Source organism: Xyrauchen texanus, chromosome 3 (genome assembly GCF_025860055.1).
Source record: "Xyrauchen texanus isolate HMW12.3.18 chromosome 3, RBS_HiC_50CHRs, whole genome shotgun sequence".
Lineage (NCBI taxonomy): Eukaryota > Metazoa > Chordata > Actinopteri > Cypriniformes > Catostomidae > Xyrauchen > Xyrauchen texanus.
In genome coordinates, this window is record NC_068278.1 from 58,436,249 (window position 1) to 58,453,748 (window position 17,500).

General features: G+C 40.9%; 1 protein-coding gene across 1 annotated transcript in view; it reads left to right on the plus strand.

The window, feature by feature from the left end:
* Nucleotides 1-17,500, plus strand: part of srrm3 (serine/arginine repetitive matrix 3) — a 115,281-nt gene that overhangs the window by 84,457 nt on the left and 13,324 nt on the right. Inside the window, exons 4-10 of the mRNA XM_052110173.1 lie at nt 810-938; nt 1,092-1,169; nt 4,028-4,096; nt 8,803-8,838; nt 8,936-8,986; nt 9,116-9,223; nt 10,468-10,648. Coding sequence (XP_051966133.1) covers nt 810-938; nt 1,092-1,169; nt 4,028-4,096; nt 8,803-8,838; nt 8,936-8,986; nt 9,116-9,223; nt 10,468-10,648 — 652 coding nt within the window. The remainder of the gene's footprint in view (nt 1-809; nt 939-1,091; nt 1,170-4,027; nt 4,097-8,802; nt 8,839-8,935; nt 8,987-9,115; nt 9,224-10,467; nt 10,649-17,500) is intronic.

The following is a 17,500-nucleotide window of genomic DNA, read 5'->3' on the forward strand; positions in this document are numbered from 1 at the left end:
TACACATGCAAACACAACAATGACTAAAGGTTTGCATAGCATGCAGACATGATTTTAATCATGAGATTTCACAGAATGAGTTTCATTCTGTGTCATTTGAGTCATCATTCAGTCTGTGTCATGTATTTGGCGCCATCTCCTGGTGGTCACATGTAACATTGTGCTTCATGTGGATTATCTAATTATTTATGCATGCGTGTGGGCTCGTTTGAAGATAATCACCTCCTCTAAGTAATGGTATGTGATATTTTATGTTCCATTTATGTTTCGTGAAGTTATAAGCAAAAACGTGGCGCAAAGACATATACTTAGCTATTACTCGCTATATTTTTGTCTGTGAGTACAACAAATATACTGGTTGTATTCTACTCTTTAAGAGCTTTCCAACAACATATATCACATGACTATTTGATGAGATTTATATTTTTACTGGTTGCAAAATTAAAATAAAATGTTCAGTGCAATTTAAAAAAAAAATAATTATCAAAATGGAACACTTCTGATTCATCTGCAAATTTCAAAGCACTTGTTCAGTTTTGGTCATAATGCCTGCATGCATTGGAAAGTAGAGCTTCTAAGCTTTCAAACGATACCTATTTTGTGTTGTTCAAGACTGCAGTTATTCATATTTTTTATATAATTTTATTCTTGCGGGTCTCATCTGTGATTTTTCGGTCCTACGGGCAGAACTGCAGGGTGATGCATTTATAAACTCACTCTGGATTGCCACAGAAGTTTTATTTCATAACCTATCTAGTGTTGTATACCAGCAGGTGATGACCTTTGACCTTTACCTTCTGCATACACAGGGTCAGGCTGCTTCCTCACGGTGATGAAGATCATGTGGGAAACATTGCATACACTGATGGCTATGAGGAAGACTGCAACTGGGATAGAGAATATTACAATCGTGACTCAACCACCCACGATGACTGCAGGTAAACAACACACAGATTGTCCTCTGAACTCAACACCTACTTAGATAATTACATGCATTTTCTTGGAGAAAGATGAGGCAACAGGAAGTTGTGTGAAGCTTGTACCACTTTTCTGTTCTTTTCCTCTGCTCCATTTCATGTCCTCCACACCAGATCCAAGAGGAAATCCAGCAGTTCCCCTTCACCTCGGCCAAAGAAGAGGAAAAAGAAGAAAGCAAGAAAGCACAATCGGTTTGTTTCTTCTTAAACTATCTGTTTTTCTTTGCTTTTGGCAAATACAGTAGTTCTTGAGTTTTTAGTCTATCCCCGTTTAAGTAGGTAGGAGCTGTATATGCATGACTAAAGAATATTTTATCTGCAAGGAAGATGTTTTCAAATGATGGCATTTTGTTTTTCCTTCTTTTGAGGAGTCTTTGACTCATATCAAGTTCAAAACAGTATTTTTTAGGTTCATGCACGACTAGGTGAGACCATTGCCTATAAGGAGATTGACTCTCTTATTTCTACTGACTCTAAATCAATCACTTGATTAATAGGAGCTTAGATTCAGTGACAGATGTGTGATAGTGTCTTACGACGTAGAAGCTCTTTTCTGCATCTGCATTAAACAATACTGAGGAATAAATGAGGATTCAAAGCACTACCAGTTCTTGCATATTTACTGGCAAGAGAATTAGAAGCAGCACAAAAGCTGATTAGAGGCGATTCATTAGCCCCTTAATCCCTGGTGCATTTTTGGGCTGCCGCCTGCAATTATTCACTCAAATGTAAAAGTTCACCATTCACACATACTGTGGACTAATTGCAAAAAATTAAAAGTCTAATTTCATTCCACTAGATGGCAGCAAGCACTAGAACAATTTACTTTTTCTCTATACATTCCATCCCAATATACAGATCTGAATGTAGGTGGCGCTCTAAGGCATTTTAGCCCTCACAGATGTGCTCGTCCATAGACATTCAGTCTAATGTTCAGTTCATGCACCACCCTTATTGTTTTATTGAATATATCAGCCTCTGAGTGGACTATAAGCTCAATCCAGATGTCATTAGAAAGCTGAGGTCTTCCCCTTTGTGATGATGTATCACAATGAAAATGTATTGTAAATATATGTAAAAAAAGTATATTTCTGATGATTTGTTTAGCATACTATGCAGTCCATAGACTGTAAAAAAAGATGGATGACGCCCCTTCGCTCTTTTCCATTGGTGAGAACTGAAGCCGCCAGTGTCCCGATGTGGCGCTGACATCTTGGGACTTGAGTCCGTGCAGTTGCGATTTCGGGACCAGACCTGCGCAGTAGTGAGCAGGAAGTAAAGCCGTGAAATCAAGGCCCCGCCCTCACTCTCGCTGAATCAATCGCAAGCACACGCCCCTGCACTTTTGACTTTTGACTTATGACGGTATGAAATAATTAATTATAGAAATTTAGATATTACATTTAAAGCTGCAATCTCCTCAGTCCTCCGAAGATCCCGAAAAAAAAGTCAGTTGGTGCTTCAGTGACTACTTCGCTCAGAGAACCTGTCAATCACAGCTGTCAATCATGATGTCACAGCACCGTTTTTATAGCATCAAATAACTAAAAACAAACTTATTTAGAAAACAAACACTTGAAATTACATCAACGTGATAGTTTCTGTCATTTACTGTAGTTTCTATCTTTGGAAAAAAGATATGTGAAGTGTAATTTAATTGTTTAGTTGGTCTCACGTCCCGTTGAATAACATGGGGAGGCGGGGTTTATGACCTATACTAGGAACAGCCACCGGGGGGCGATCGACACGTTTTGGCTTCACTTTTGAGGGCTTGTTCAAAAGTTCACACTTGGTCCAGTCCTGCTGGGCAGCAGATTTTGTTCTGGACATCTAAGATATAACATTGGATTATTCAGCCAAGCAAGCTCACAGACAAGTTTAAAATGGCAATTTTTTTTTAAGAACAAACATAACGTTTTTAGCAACTTGGGGCGTACAGCAGCAATGATAAGTGCGTAAAAGAGATGTTTGATTTGATGACTTACAGAAATCATATTTCGCATTGTAATTGTTTTGAAAATCTTTTGAACTTTGGTATTAGGGCAAAAAAAATAAACTGTACAGTCACATTCCTCAGAATGAAAGCCTTAATTTAATATATAACTTGTCCATTTATGTGCTATGTGAAGGAAATTTATTTTTATATAAATATTTCCCCCCAATAACTCTAGGGGGCGATAATTTGTTACACAAATGATTATTTAGTTATTTTATGTTACATAAATTCCAAAGTGTTGGAATTGTCTGAAAAAATCAGATGCTAAGCTTTCAAATGATACCTGATATGCTTGACTTATTTTTATGGGGACTTTAACGTTTTAAGCGTAAACTTTTTTCACAATATAGCGCCCCACTGAGTTTAAGAGGTTAAAGAGAGTGTGATTTTTTTTTGTGTAATGGTTGCCAGCTGATAGATAGCTGTGCAATGTGGATAAACCTTGCTCTCCTGACCTCACCCGCACCCGACTCCAATGCCGGAGATGCCGGTTCGAGTCCCGTACGGAGCGGGTGGAACAGGAGTGTCACAGTGGTGCCGTGACCCAGATGGGAGTGAGGTTTAAAGGGTGAGTGTTATGGTGGCCAGCTGATAGATAACTGTGCAATGTGTATAAACCTCGCTCTCCTGACCGCACCCGCACCCGATTCCAATGCTGGAGATGCAGGTTCGAGTCCCGTATGGAGCGGGTGGAACAGGAGCATCACAATGGTGCCGTGACCCAGATGGGAGAAAGGTTTAGGGGGTGAGTGTTATGGTGGCCAGCTGATAGATAGCTGTGCAATGTGTATAAACCTCACTCTCCTGACCTCAAGAGGTGCACTAGTGACTGACGCTAAAGGCTGTATCCTTTAGCCTTGTTGTTAGCACACGTACCTCCCATGCCGGAGACACCGGTTCGAGTCTCGTACGAAGCGGGCAGAACAGGAGCGCAACAGTTGCAATGTGTCAAGCAAAAAACTAAAACAGAAAAACAAAAAACTAAATAAAAAATGTTATGTTTGCGTGAGTAATTTCATCATCAGTATTGCTGTTGTCTTTGTATGACCAACAGTGCCGAGAGTCCATCTCCAACCCGCAGAGAAAAGAGGAAGAAAAGCAGCAAGAAACACAAAAGAGACAGGTGTGTGTGTGTGTATGTCTTATAAACTCCTTCAAGGCCTGCAGAATATAATATGTGTGCTGTTTACAAAATTTTCTGTATGCATGAAATACCATCATGACCTACCAGGGATGCACCGATACAAAATTTGTGTGCAGTTATTTAGAACAACATGTGCCGATACCAATAGTTTGGTGGTGCTGCTTTTTAATGCAACCTTGTTTTCAATTCACTGAGAAGTAATTACCCAACTTGGATAGACTTTGTAAGACCCTATTTAAGTGATTTTTAGCCCCGCAAATCTGTGATCTCTCATTGTGAGCTCTAGTTTGTGGCGCAAAACAGTCTGGTGACTTTTCTTGTCTGTAAAGAGTGACTATAGCCAATAGCATTCAAGTGCGAGCTGTGAAGGAGAATATCATTGGTGTGACCCACTAAACAAATGCACCCCTTCACTAAACGAGCAAGGATCAGGATCTGTTTACCGACCAAAGGAGAGGAGGAGGCATGTTGTTTGTTTACTTCGTTAATCCCGTTCAACATTACAATGACATCAGGATGTACAAAAATGCATTATTTTTAGGGTAATAGTTTTACTGTCTTTTTGTTTAGTTATGCACAGCAGTTAAAAATTACATTTAGACTATGCTTTGTTGTCATTTGTGTGGAAAACGCTTTGTAACGGGGTTCTTACGATGGGCAAGGAGGAGGTGGGAACCGGCAGAACAGTCGACATAACTTTATTGACATAAAGAAACTGAAACAACATAAAACACACAGACATGCACACAGACAGTGGCCACGTGTCTCTCTCTCTCTCTCTCTCTCTCTCTCTCTCTCTCTCTCTCACTCTCTCGAACTGGCTCCTCCCACTTGTCTTTATCCCTCTCCCAGCTAATTGGGACAATTCAATGCCCTCCTCCTCGTCAGACTCCTCCTCTTTCCGATTCAGGCTAGGGAAACCTCCGGCTTGAAATACACCCTTCCGGCCGTCCTTCTGCCGGCTGGTCTTCCCCACCTTTCTGGAGCCCTGGTAGAAACGAGGGGATGGAGAGGGGAGAGGGAAAGAGCGAGGGTGGTGGGACAGAGAGAGAGAGAGAGAGAAAAACTCGCTCGCTTTTCCCCGGACACTCGTCGCCTGGTCATCAGCCACTCCTCCGACCTCTGGCGGATGACAGTGAGTCCTCCGACCCCTGGCAGATGGTCAAAGCTTCTCCGCTTCCTGGCGGACGGCAGTGGTTCCTCCAACTCCTGGCAGCCAGCAGCAACTCCTTATCCACTGGTGGACGGTAGCGGCGAGGACTCCGCAAAAGCACATCCCTCCTCCTTCCGAGGTTTCGGAACCAGTGTAACAGGGTTCTTATGATGGGCAAGGAGGAGGCGGAAACCGCCAGAACAGTCAACATAATTTAATGATATAAAGAAACTGAAACATAACATTAAACAGCGGCTGGGTATCTCTCTTTCTCGAACTGGTGCCTCCGGCTCGTCTCTATCCCCCTCCCGGCTGATTAGGACAATTCAGCCCGGTGTGCGTCCTCATGGCCCGGCAATACCCTTCTTGTCGTCACATACTTATGATGCTTAAACACTGCTAGATTATCTATGTAGATGTGTAGATATGCAAATGTCAATAAAGTTGTCTTCCACTGCCGCTTCGTGTTGGCCTTTTCCTCTCTTTTTCAAACGTTTTGTTAATTTGGCATGATCGCCGTTACGGCGTGTAGGTGCCACACTTTTTTTTTTCTCCCCTTGTCCCCTCCCTCATCCAAGTAGACGGGGATGACCTGCCAGCTGACGGTGTGGAAGGCGCGCCCCTCCCCAGGGAAAGGGGGGTGTACGTCATGCCGGGGAGGATGTGTGTGTGTGTTTTTGTCTTTTTGTTTCAGTTTTATGTTAAACTATGATTTATATTGTCAAGCTGGGTCTCGCCTCCTCCATTCCCTTTAAATCCTTTACGCTGGTGCCTAAATCCGGGACGGAGGAGGGATGCGCCATAGTAGAGTCCTCGGCACAACCATCCACCTTAACGGAGCAGCTGCGGCTATCCGCCGGAGGACGGAGGCCGCCAACCTCGAAGGGAGGAGGGGCTCCTAACCAACCACCTGGAGCAGTCAAGGCCACTGCCAGGGGCGGAGGAGAACCCTACCAACCACTGAAACGCAGGGAGAGGCTCCTGGCCGACCACCTGGAGCGGGAGAACCGCTGCCAGGGGTGGGGGAGACCCCTTTTGTTTCCCGAAAATGCGGCAGGGTGTTCCGTCCACCGGGGCTGGAAGATTGCCTCCGATCCGCCCAGGGAGACGTGGCTGTCCTCCATTAGAGGGTGGAGGAGTGGCCGAGTACGAAGCTATGGTGTATCGGAGAACCGACGAGTAAGTGTTTTTTTCTCTCTCTCTCTTCCACTGCCGCTCCGTGTTGCCCTATCTTTTTCAAATGTTTTGTTAATTTGGCATGATCGCCGTTACGGCGTGTGTGACGGGGATGACCTGCCGGCTGACGGTGTGGAAGGCGCGCCCTCCCCAGGGAAAGAGGAAGGGATGTACGACATGCTGGGGAGGATGAGGTAGGAATGTGACAGGGCGGAGGGCGGGGCCGGTTCGTGATTCCGCACACCCGGCCCGGCTAATCAGGCTAATCAAGCCTCAGAGAGGGATAATGGCCGACTGGAAGCTGCAGTGCGATATAGAGAGAGGGATTTACGGACAGCTGTCTGACACCTGTGTGTGTGTTTGTCTTTTTGCTTTATATTGTCAAGCTGGTTCTCGCCTCTTCTTTTTCCTTAACCCCTTTACACAAGTATACTGTAATTAGACTTGTTTCAGTTGTGAATGACTCATCAGTGGTTTAATGACTCATTTGTTGCCACCTACTGTTTAAGGTGTGATTTACTAATTCTCTCCAATAAATAACTGTGACATTTAATGTAGTAATAGGTTTTTGTGGTGTTTGTTATAACTTTATACAATAGAAGTAGTGAAATGATTCATTCATGTCCTATATTTTTAGTTTTTGTATAATATACTGTATGGAGAACATAAAGGAATGATTAGGACAGATGAAACATGTTGCCAATAAATAGACGGTTACACCAATACATTTGGTTATTTTTATAGCTTTATATAATAGAAAGTAAAAACATTTTGAATTAATATTAGCTAGCTAGCTTTAATGATGTAAACACAGTTTAAAAACAAAACAAAGTGGAATACATTAAATGTGCACATCCGTATACTTGCAGTATACATCCAGAGCAGTCCGTTTCTTTTCTGGGATCTGTTCGGGATGCATGTTAGTAGATCTTGTGATCATAATGTAGCCAGTGACAGATGATGCATATTCCTCTAAGTCTGCGCAATCTTCACATGTAGTGTGTCTTTGAACATACTCCAATCAGTAGGATCAAAAAACGTGAGCGCCTTCTCTCCAGACACGCTTTGATGTTCTGATGACACAGTTTCCCCATTTGTACCGCAGTGGGTGTGCGGGATTAAAGGAAAAGTCCACCTAAATGTAGTTCCAAACCTATTTGACTTACTTTTTTTCTGTAGAATGCAAAAGATGTTAGAATAGTAGTCTCAGTCACCATTCACTTGCATTGCATCTCTTTTCCAAACTATGAAAGCGAGTGGTGATTGGAATTGTGCAATTGAGCATTTTGCCTAACACCTCCTTTTGTTTTTCACTGAAGAAAGAAAGTCATACAGGTTTGGAACTACATGAGGCTGAGTAAGTAATGACATAACTTTCATTTTCAGGATCAAATTCATGGAAGTCATTGTGCGTCCGTAACAATTGTCTTCGTGGTTTAGTTTTAATTGTTCAAAAATCCACATTCATTATACCAAGGTCATGTAAAGGTGAGAGTGGTGTTGCGTTATTACATTATTTGGTGTTATAAGGGATAGTTCATCCAAAAATGTCAATTCTCTCCATCATTTACTCACTCTCATGCCATCCCAGATGTGTATGACTTTCTTTCTTCTGCAGAACACAAATGAAGATTTTTAGGAGAATATCTCCGCTCTGTAGGTTTAGACAATACAAGTGAATGGTGACCAACACACTGAAGCTCCAATTAAACACATAAAGGCAGCATAAAAGTAATCCATATGACTCCAGTGGTTTAATCCATATCTTCAGAAGAAATATGATAGCTATAGGTGAGAAACACGTCAATATTTACGTCCTTTTTTACTTTAAATCTCCACTTTAAAATAACCCTCCAAAGCGCTCTTCTCTCCTAAGTGTCCTTTTGTTTTTGGCGATTCGTATTCTTCGTGTATATCGCCACCTACTGGGCAAATAGGAGAATTTTTAGTAAAAAAATGACTTAAATGTTGATCTGGTTCTCACCTACACCTATCGTATCACTTCAGAAGAGATGGATTAAACCACTGGAGTCGTTTGGTTTACTTTTATGCTGCCTTTATGTGCTTTTTGGAGCTTCAAAGTTTTAGCATTGCATTGTATGGACCTACAGAGCAGAGATATTCTTCTAAAAATCTTCATTTGTGTTCTACAGAAGAAAGAAAGTCATACACATCTGGGATGAAGGTGAGTAAATGATGATGAGATTATAAATTTTTTGGTGAACTGCCCCTTTAAATCAACATACAGTGTTTACTACAAAATCACGAGTTATGATCAGATGTAAACGGCTGCAATTATTGGAGTGGATCTGATGGTCACCATCAAATATCTAACCCAACATTCCCTCTGTGTCAGGTCCACATCTGGTGCCAGGAGGAAGCGGAGACACAGGTACACACCGAGCTGATCTTAGAGAGTTTGAAACTCTGCTGGACTCCATCTGTACGAATCATATATTGTTTGTTTGTTTTTTATCTACACCTTTCAGATCTGGGAGCCCCACAAATAAACACAAAGATAAGAACAAACAGAAAAAGAGGTGAGTGATGTTTGTTCTGAACTGTTCAAAAAAAGATCAAATATTCAGGATTAGGGGTCATAATGGCATGAACAGTGAATACTTTATGTAAGAATGCTAAATTGATGTGTATGTGTGTATTTCCTGCAGGTCATCTGTGGATTCTCCTAGCAGAGTTTCTCAGCACAGAGGAAGCTGTTGTAGTTCTCGCAGTGGATCGGTTTCATCCACAGTCAGCGCCTCCAAGTCCCCCAACAGGTGAGATATCTCTATTTCACAGGACAACCCCTTATACACATTTATACCATGGAGCTGTTGAATGCTGTATTCTGATTGGCTGACCAACGTTCTATGGTGTGCCGTTATTTTTCCTGTTATTTAGTGAGGTATTTTTAAGATGCTTTCATCCTCTTTTCTTTATTTTTAGTAAGCACGTGCTTAATGCCACCTTTTAACTTGAGGCATTAGCTAGATTGTTGGTTAAGAGCTAATGATTAATCGTTGCAATAATCGGCCGATTATCCAATGTTGCGAGGAAGCTGCATGAAGTATTGCTCTCGTGCCCGATCATGAACGCGCACAGGAGATCAACGGTCAGTGAATATTGTCACTAAATAATACATCAGATTTCAGTTTCTCAGCAAATCTTATCGTGTGCTTTCATAACAATCATTAGTCTCATGAATAATTAATTAGACTTCTGAATGATACTTTTGTGTTCTTTTGAAGCTTGAAGAGGTGTCACCATAAACTGCCATTGTATGACATCACCGAGCACAACATTTACTCACAATTTCTCCCTTTGTGTTCAGAAAAAGAAAGAAAGTCATACAGGGTTATAACAACACAGGGGCGAGTAAACAAAGACTGAAAATGAATTAAGTTTTATTTTTGGGTGAACTATCTCTTTAAATGCAGCCCAAGCCGCTGCCAAACTAGCAACAAAAACACATGGCCGCATTACCACCTCAGGTTGTGCATTATTTTTAAACAGCCCATTGTCAATTATTCCTTAATTATGAGGCCATTTTATCTTTCGCAGTTTTTTCTTACAGACAAAATTAATAATGGCTGACTGCAAATGTTGCTTTTCTTCAATGGCATTGGTAACAAGGGATGCACCGATCAGATACCTGGATCGGTATCGGCTCCGGTACGGAAGCTTTTAGACGGTTCGGGTATCGGTCCGACAAGCACCATCCAAATCTGATACTGTGTGTTAGTCGTGTTCGTTACTGTCAAGCTCCAAAAATGACATAAAAGAACCTTAAAAACAGCATTAAAGTAGTTCATATGACTCGTGCATTTTATTCAAAGACACTTGAAGACGTGCGACAGCTCCGGACAGCTCTATATATGTAAATATATCAAATGCACGTGCAGCTCCGGCGTTTTATTGAATGTTTGCACACAATAATGGAAAGATATACTAAACTGATTATGCAAAAAAAAAAGAAAGAAGTGATTTCCTTTTATTTATTATCTTGAATCTCTCAATCCAGATCGAATGTGAAGTGCAGTAACGACAGGCACAAACAGGGAGGAAGTCGCTCCGGTCACAGCCCACCGCCGTCCCCCAGAACCGACCAGCCAATCACGTGGCAGAATGGGAACTACGGCGCACGCGTCCGCAACGGCAAAGAATCCGGAGTCAAAAACACAGACTGGAATAAAGCCAACGATGTATGTATTCTCCTCTAATTTACATCCATCTGTTCTCCGTCGTCTACACTAAATAATCTCACACACACACACACACACACACACACACACACACACACACACACACACACACACACACACACACACACACACACACACAATGATGCTACTCCCCTTATTTCAGTCATATGTGTGTGTGTGTGAGCTGACTCTATATATCTCTTTACCCTCTTTGGCTCCATATTGTCCGTTTTTCTGTTTTCAAGTCACGTTTGTGTTTGTTTTGAAAGGTGTTTTTAATCAAGGCAGATGTCCATCATTTCCCTTCTGTAATCAAGTCATGCTTTATTTCATTTACGAGCCATTTTGACTTTTTTCAGTTCTAAAAAGTGAATGAATGACATTTTTGAGCATTTAAAAACAAATAAATGTTTACAGGGGAAACTCAGCATTGGGGAAACACGTGTTGACTTTGTGAAGAAGTGTTTTATTGTTAACATGAGACGTTAAAGGTGTTTAACAGGCAGACACAAACTATTGATCTCTATAGGCAAATATTCTATAGATGTGTTATATGCATGTACGTTCTGTATAAATATCTATTTTTTAAGGGTTGATCAATATTGCCGTCACAATCAGGTAAATTATATAATACTTTTAAAAGATGCAGGAATTCACCTCCACCGTCCCCCATTCTGCTCATCTCATACTAAGCCATAGAAATCAAAACACTTGCATTTTTTTTGTTTATATATTCAACTATATGTTTAAAGGTGTTTAAAGGCGTCATAGTCTATGGAAGGATGTAACAGACTAATTAAATATATCATGAAATAATGAAATACATCAGGAACTGTTGCAATCAATAAATATATATATATACTGTAAAAATATAGGCATAAATATATAAATAAGGGATGAAATGTATCCATTTATTTAAAGGTGCTCTAAGCAATTTCATTCGGTCTACTTTCACGAGACTGAGCCGTTGAATTAGCCACGCCCCTCTTTCCAAACCCAAGCTTTATTGAGAACAACATCATGCAGACGTTGTGTTTACAGCAGTAAAATAGCACCCTCTACTGGCAACTGTTATGAACTACATGGCTTAACAATGGCATTAAGCCTCAATAATTCACTGCAACTGTAATACTATGAGAATGGGCAAAGTGATTGACAGGTCGAAAGCGTCATTATCGGCGGTTCGTAGACATGTTTACAGAATCTAGAGCTGTCACAGGGACCGGTGAGATATCTTTAATATCTTTCAGGGAGTAGGAAAAAATTGCATCATGAAATACTATATAGTATCATGCATAGTGAGTTGAAATAAATAAATAGGTTGCAAACATTTATTTATTTACTTAAGTCAAATGAAACGCAACATCAAATGTAAACTGTCACTTTCAACCCTCAAAGTTGCGAGAGTTAAATGATTGGCTGAATGGTTCTCGAAGACCCGCCTCCAGCGGTTATAGTCGAACATTTCCTTGTGTGTTTAATTATTTAATGATAGATTTATTTATTTAGCTTAGTTTGTTATATCCTTCCATAATAATCCACTAAACATACTGAGATTTGGGGAAATTAAAAAATATCAATATGAAATCTTTTCAAAGCATCTTGCTGTAAGTAGCACATCTGAAAGTGTGTTTTATATCTATTCTTACAACTGTGCTTAAAAAGTCAGTTATTTAAAGTCAACATGAACTTGCATTCATCTTCACATATCCCAATGCTAATGCTTGTCAAATCTGTTGTTATTTGCTTTACTTTTATTACATTAAAGAGCCCCTATTATGGTTTTTAAATGTGCCTAATTTAGTTTTAAGGTCTCATACAATAGATTCACATGCATCCAAGTTCAAAAAACACTTTAATTTGCTCATAATTTAAATTGCAGCTTTATCTTTTTTTCCCCCAGTGTCAAAAATGACTCCGGGTTAAAGGATTAATTCTAAACTCCGCCTTTCAGAGAGCCTACTCTGCTCTGATTGGTCCGTTCTAATGCGTTCATTCTAAACTCCGCCTTTCAGAGAGCCTACTCTGCTCTGATTGGTCTGTTCTAAAGCGTTCATTCTAAACTCCTCCTTTCAGAGAGCCTACTCTGCTCTGATTGGTCCGTTCTAAAGCGTTCTTTCTAAACTCCTCCTTTCAGAAAGCCTACTCTGCTCTGATTGGTCCGTTATAATGCATTCATTCTAAACTCCTCCTTTCAGAAAGCCTACTCTGCTGTGATTGGTCCGTTCTAAAGCGTTCATACTAAACTCCTCCTTTCAGAAAGCCTACTCTGCTCTGATTGGTCCGTTCTAAAGCGTTCATACTAAACTCCTCCTTTCAGAAAGCCTACTCTGCTCTGATTGGTCCGTTCTAAAGCGTTCTTTCTAAACTCCTCCTTTCAGAAAGCCTACTCTGCTCTGATTGGTCCGTTCTAAAGCGTTCTTTCTAAACTCCTCCTTTCAGAAAGCCTACTCTGCTCTGATTGGTCCGTTCTAAAGCGTTCATTCTAAACTCATTTCAGAGAGCCTACTCTGCTCTGATTGGTCAGATGACCCAGTCTGTTGTGATTGGTCTACCGCTTAGTGTAGTGTTTGAGGGCGGGTCAAAGCTGTTTGCAAGCAGCCAATGAAGACCAGAGGTGGGTTTTTTGTTACCAAATCACGTATGTTAGTACAGAAAGTAAGTCTGGAATTACTAATGACTCATTTCAGGTGTTCAGAATCGGTTCTTTCTTTTGGGAGTCATTAACTCATTCACAAACAGCTATATAACACATGAAAGGTAATATTTGAAAACCATAATAGGTGCTCTTTAACCAGCATTAAATTACAACATTTTGAGGTGGACTTTTATTTTGAAAGACTTCACCAACGAAGAGATGTTCAAATATCTACTCACACTTCCGGTACGGGTTTGCATGCATTTTATCAGAAGGTCTCATGCTCTCTTGCTTTGTCTTTTCATTTGCTCAATTCACTCCTTTGTTGTATTGATTTTTTTTACCTCTCTATGAATGCACATGATATCTTCCCACAAATAAATGCCCAAACTTTTCTGTCTTGTTTGTGTAAAAAGCACTCATATGATTTGGAACTGGATCGAGTAGATTAAATGGGTATGTCTACTAGTTTTTCTTGTCAATACTGTTAAAACATGTTCTGCTCAGTTTAATCGTAGCCACCCTCCTCCAGATGTGTATCAGGTGTGTAAAGAGCCCTGCTGGCCATCTGTGACCTGCATGTTGCCTTGAGGTGACAATGTCACGGCCAGGATAAGACTGCTCCTTATTATTGATTATTTAAGGTGAAGAATTATTAATGAGGTGTCATGAGATGCTGGTATTCACTGGCCAATCCGTCAGATACTTTTAGCCAATCAGCTGTCATTCCTGGTTCTGCTGAGAGGATAAAGGTGTCTAAATGTCTTACCATAGATATGAAATACCTAGATGCTGCCAAATGAGCCAAAAGTTGTTGAGCGGTTCTGCATAACACGGCGGCTCATTATAGCTCATCTCGGCACGTCTCGCGGCCCGATATCCTGATCGCCCCCAAAGTGCGTCGGCCCACCGGGAAAATGCCCGGTATGCTAGATTACCAGTCCAGCCCTGACTTCGTACAGACTGACTTGGAAACCGTTTACCAGGCCTTCATCATTTATTTTTGGTACTTTACAAAAGCCATTTATGCCAATATTTGACTGTTTTAGCCTTGTCCTTGACCCAGACATTCAATATTAAACTATGCAAATCCATTATAAATATACAAATGATTCAATAGTTAAACAAAGTGTGAAAGAAACGTTAACTATTTCAAAATGGTTTCTATATGTGTACTTGTTAACCAAGTAGACAAAAGTGTAAATGATGAGCATGCTTGAGACGAACTGATGTTTGAAGATAATAAAGAAAATTAAAGGTAAATATCACTTTTGAGTATTTTCACCAGGTGTCATTTCCATTAATCAAGCTGTATTTTGCTAATTTCAGCATAAATTGTGAAAAATATTGAATTGTGTGTTTTTAGCATACATTAAATGTTATTTATGAAATGAGCTTTAGCCAAAACATACACACACTCACCTAAAGGATTATTAGGAACACCTGTTCAATTTCTCATTAATGCAATTATCTAATCAACCAATCACATGGCAGTTGCTTCAATGCATTTAGGGGTGTGGTCCTGGTCAAGACAATCTCCTGAACTCCAAACTGAATGTCAGAATGGGAAAGAAAGGTGATTTAAGCCATTTTGAGCGTGGCATGGTTGTTGGTGCCAGACGGGCCGGTCTGAGTATTTCACAATCTGCTCAGTTACTGGGATTTTCACGCACAACCATTTCTAGGGTTTACAAAGAATGGTGTGAAAAGGGAAAAACATCCAGTATGCGGCAGTCCTGTGGGCGAAAATGCCTTGTTGATGCTAGAGGTCAGAGGAGAATGGGCCGACTGATTCAAGCTGATAGAAGAGCAACTTTGCCTGAAATAACCACTCGTTACAACCGAGGTATGCAGCAAAGCATTTGTGAAGCCACAACATGCACAACCTTGAGGCGGATGGGCTACAACAGCAGAAGATCCCACCGGGTACCACTCATCTCCACTACAAATAGGAAAAAGAGGCTACAATTTGCAAGAGCTCACCAAAATTGGACCGTTGATGACTGGAAAAATGTTGCCTGGTCTGATGAGTCTCGATTTCTGTAGAGACATTCAGATGGTAGAGTCAGAATTTGGCGTAAACAGAATGAGAACATGGATCCATCATGCCTTGTTACCACTGTGCAGGCTGGTGGTGGTGGTGTAATGGTGTGGGGGATATTTTCTTGGCACACTTTAGGCCCCTTAGTGCCAATTGGGCATCGTTTAAATGCCACGGCCTACCTGAGCATTGTCTCTGACCATGTCCATCCCTTTATGGCCACCATGTACCCATCCTCTGATGGCTACTTCCAGCAGGATAATGCACCATGTCACAAATCTCGAATCATTTCAAATTGGTTTCTTGAACATGACAATGAGTTCACTGTACTAAAATGGCCCCCACAGTCACCAGATCTCAACCCAATAGAGCATCTTTGGGATGTGGTGGAACAGGAGCTTGCGTGCCCTGGATGTGCATCCCACAAATCTCCATCAACTGCAAGATGCTATCCTATCAATATGGGCCAACATTTCTAAAGAATGCTTTCAGCACCTTGTTGAATCAATGCCACGTAGAATTAAGGCAGTTCTGAAGGTGAAAGGGGGTCAAACACAGTATTAGTATGTGTTCCTAATAATCCTTTAGGTGAGTGCATACGGCTATTTTAGAAAAATAAAATAACCCCAAATAAGTCATTTCCATTCACGTCATTTCCACTACAAGATCCTATTAAACATCATTCAGAATTCGAGATGTGCTAAAAATCACTTAAATCTCCTGTGATGCACGTACATACACATTAACACATTCGTTGTAATGAGAATCTACTTCCTAGAAGTCCACAGTCAGGGCTGGACTGGGAAGAGAAATCGGCCCGGGATTTTACATAGCAACTGGCCCAAAAGTTGTTGAGCGGGGGGTGTTCGCTGTCCTTTTCTTCACTGTTTTGTGGTCCGTTCTGCATAACACGGCGGATCATTTTAGCTTATCGCGACCCATTCGGCCCAATTCGCGTCCGACCCATCAGCCCGCTCGGTTCTCTCGATGGTCAGTCCGCCCGTGAACGGCCCCAATGTGCGTCGGCCCACCGGGAACATTCCCGGTATGCCAGATAACCAATCCAGCCCTGTCCGCAGTGCTGCTAAAAGTGCCTGAAGTTCACAAAAATGTATCTCTAAATAAATAATAGAATAAAATACACACATTTAATATAATATCAACTAAAATATTACATCCAATGATAATAATATATCCAATAAAATGAAAAAAGGTACAAATTTCCAACCCGTTCGGATTTGCTAAAGTGGCATCTAGGTATTTATATCTATGGTTCACCAGAGGTGAAAGATTTGTGAAGTCTCTCTTCGGTAAAGCTGATTTCAGAGTGTTTCATTTGCTATTCTTCACATAATTGTTCATTATATTTCATGATATATATATAAATATATTTTGGAGTAATCAGGTTTTTTACTTCCTGTCTACATTTCAGTGGTGTAATGTTTGTCTAGATGCTTGACAGGGACAAATGGATACTCATTAGCCAACAGAAAACTAAATAGGACAATTCAAAATCATCTAGTGAAGTTGTTACACTAAAAGGGACCCAAGCCATTTGGATTCGCAATACTCCAGGGTCTGAACCTTTCCTTACAAATGTGGCACTCTTTCGTTCCTTTGGACAAGAGATTTGACAATTGCTGAGAACCAAAATACTTTTGAACAACTTTAGTTTCAAACAAACCCTAAATTATGTTTGGAGACCCATCAAGAGCTGCATTGAAAGGATACGGCTGTATGAACGTGACTGGGGTCCCTTTGACATGTTAGTTCTCCATCCTAGCAGTGATCGCCCTCCACCCGACACCCCCTTCCTACCTCCACCCGTTCATCTGTGCTGTCCGTTGTCCCGCCATGCTTTCTCTTTTCCCCATCAACCACATACTGCATGCATGGCCATTAATCTTTACGTTCCTTCTAGCAAATTCAATTTGTCATTTGACCCTAACGCTCCTGTACGATAGAATGTGGCTGCACATGTGTCCAAGCGAAAAAGACAGCAATTCATGTAGATTGCTTTCGGGAATTTTGTAACTTTTTTTTTCATAATATTTTTATTTTTTGAATTTTCAGTTTTGGTTCTTTGTCTTAAAGGAATAGTTCACCCAAAAACAAAAGTTCTGTCATCATTTACTCACCCTCATGTGGTTTCAAACCCTGTTTGTGAAACAGG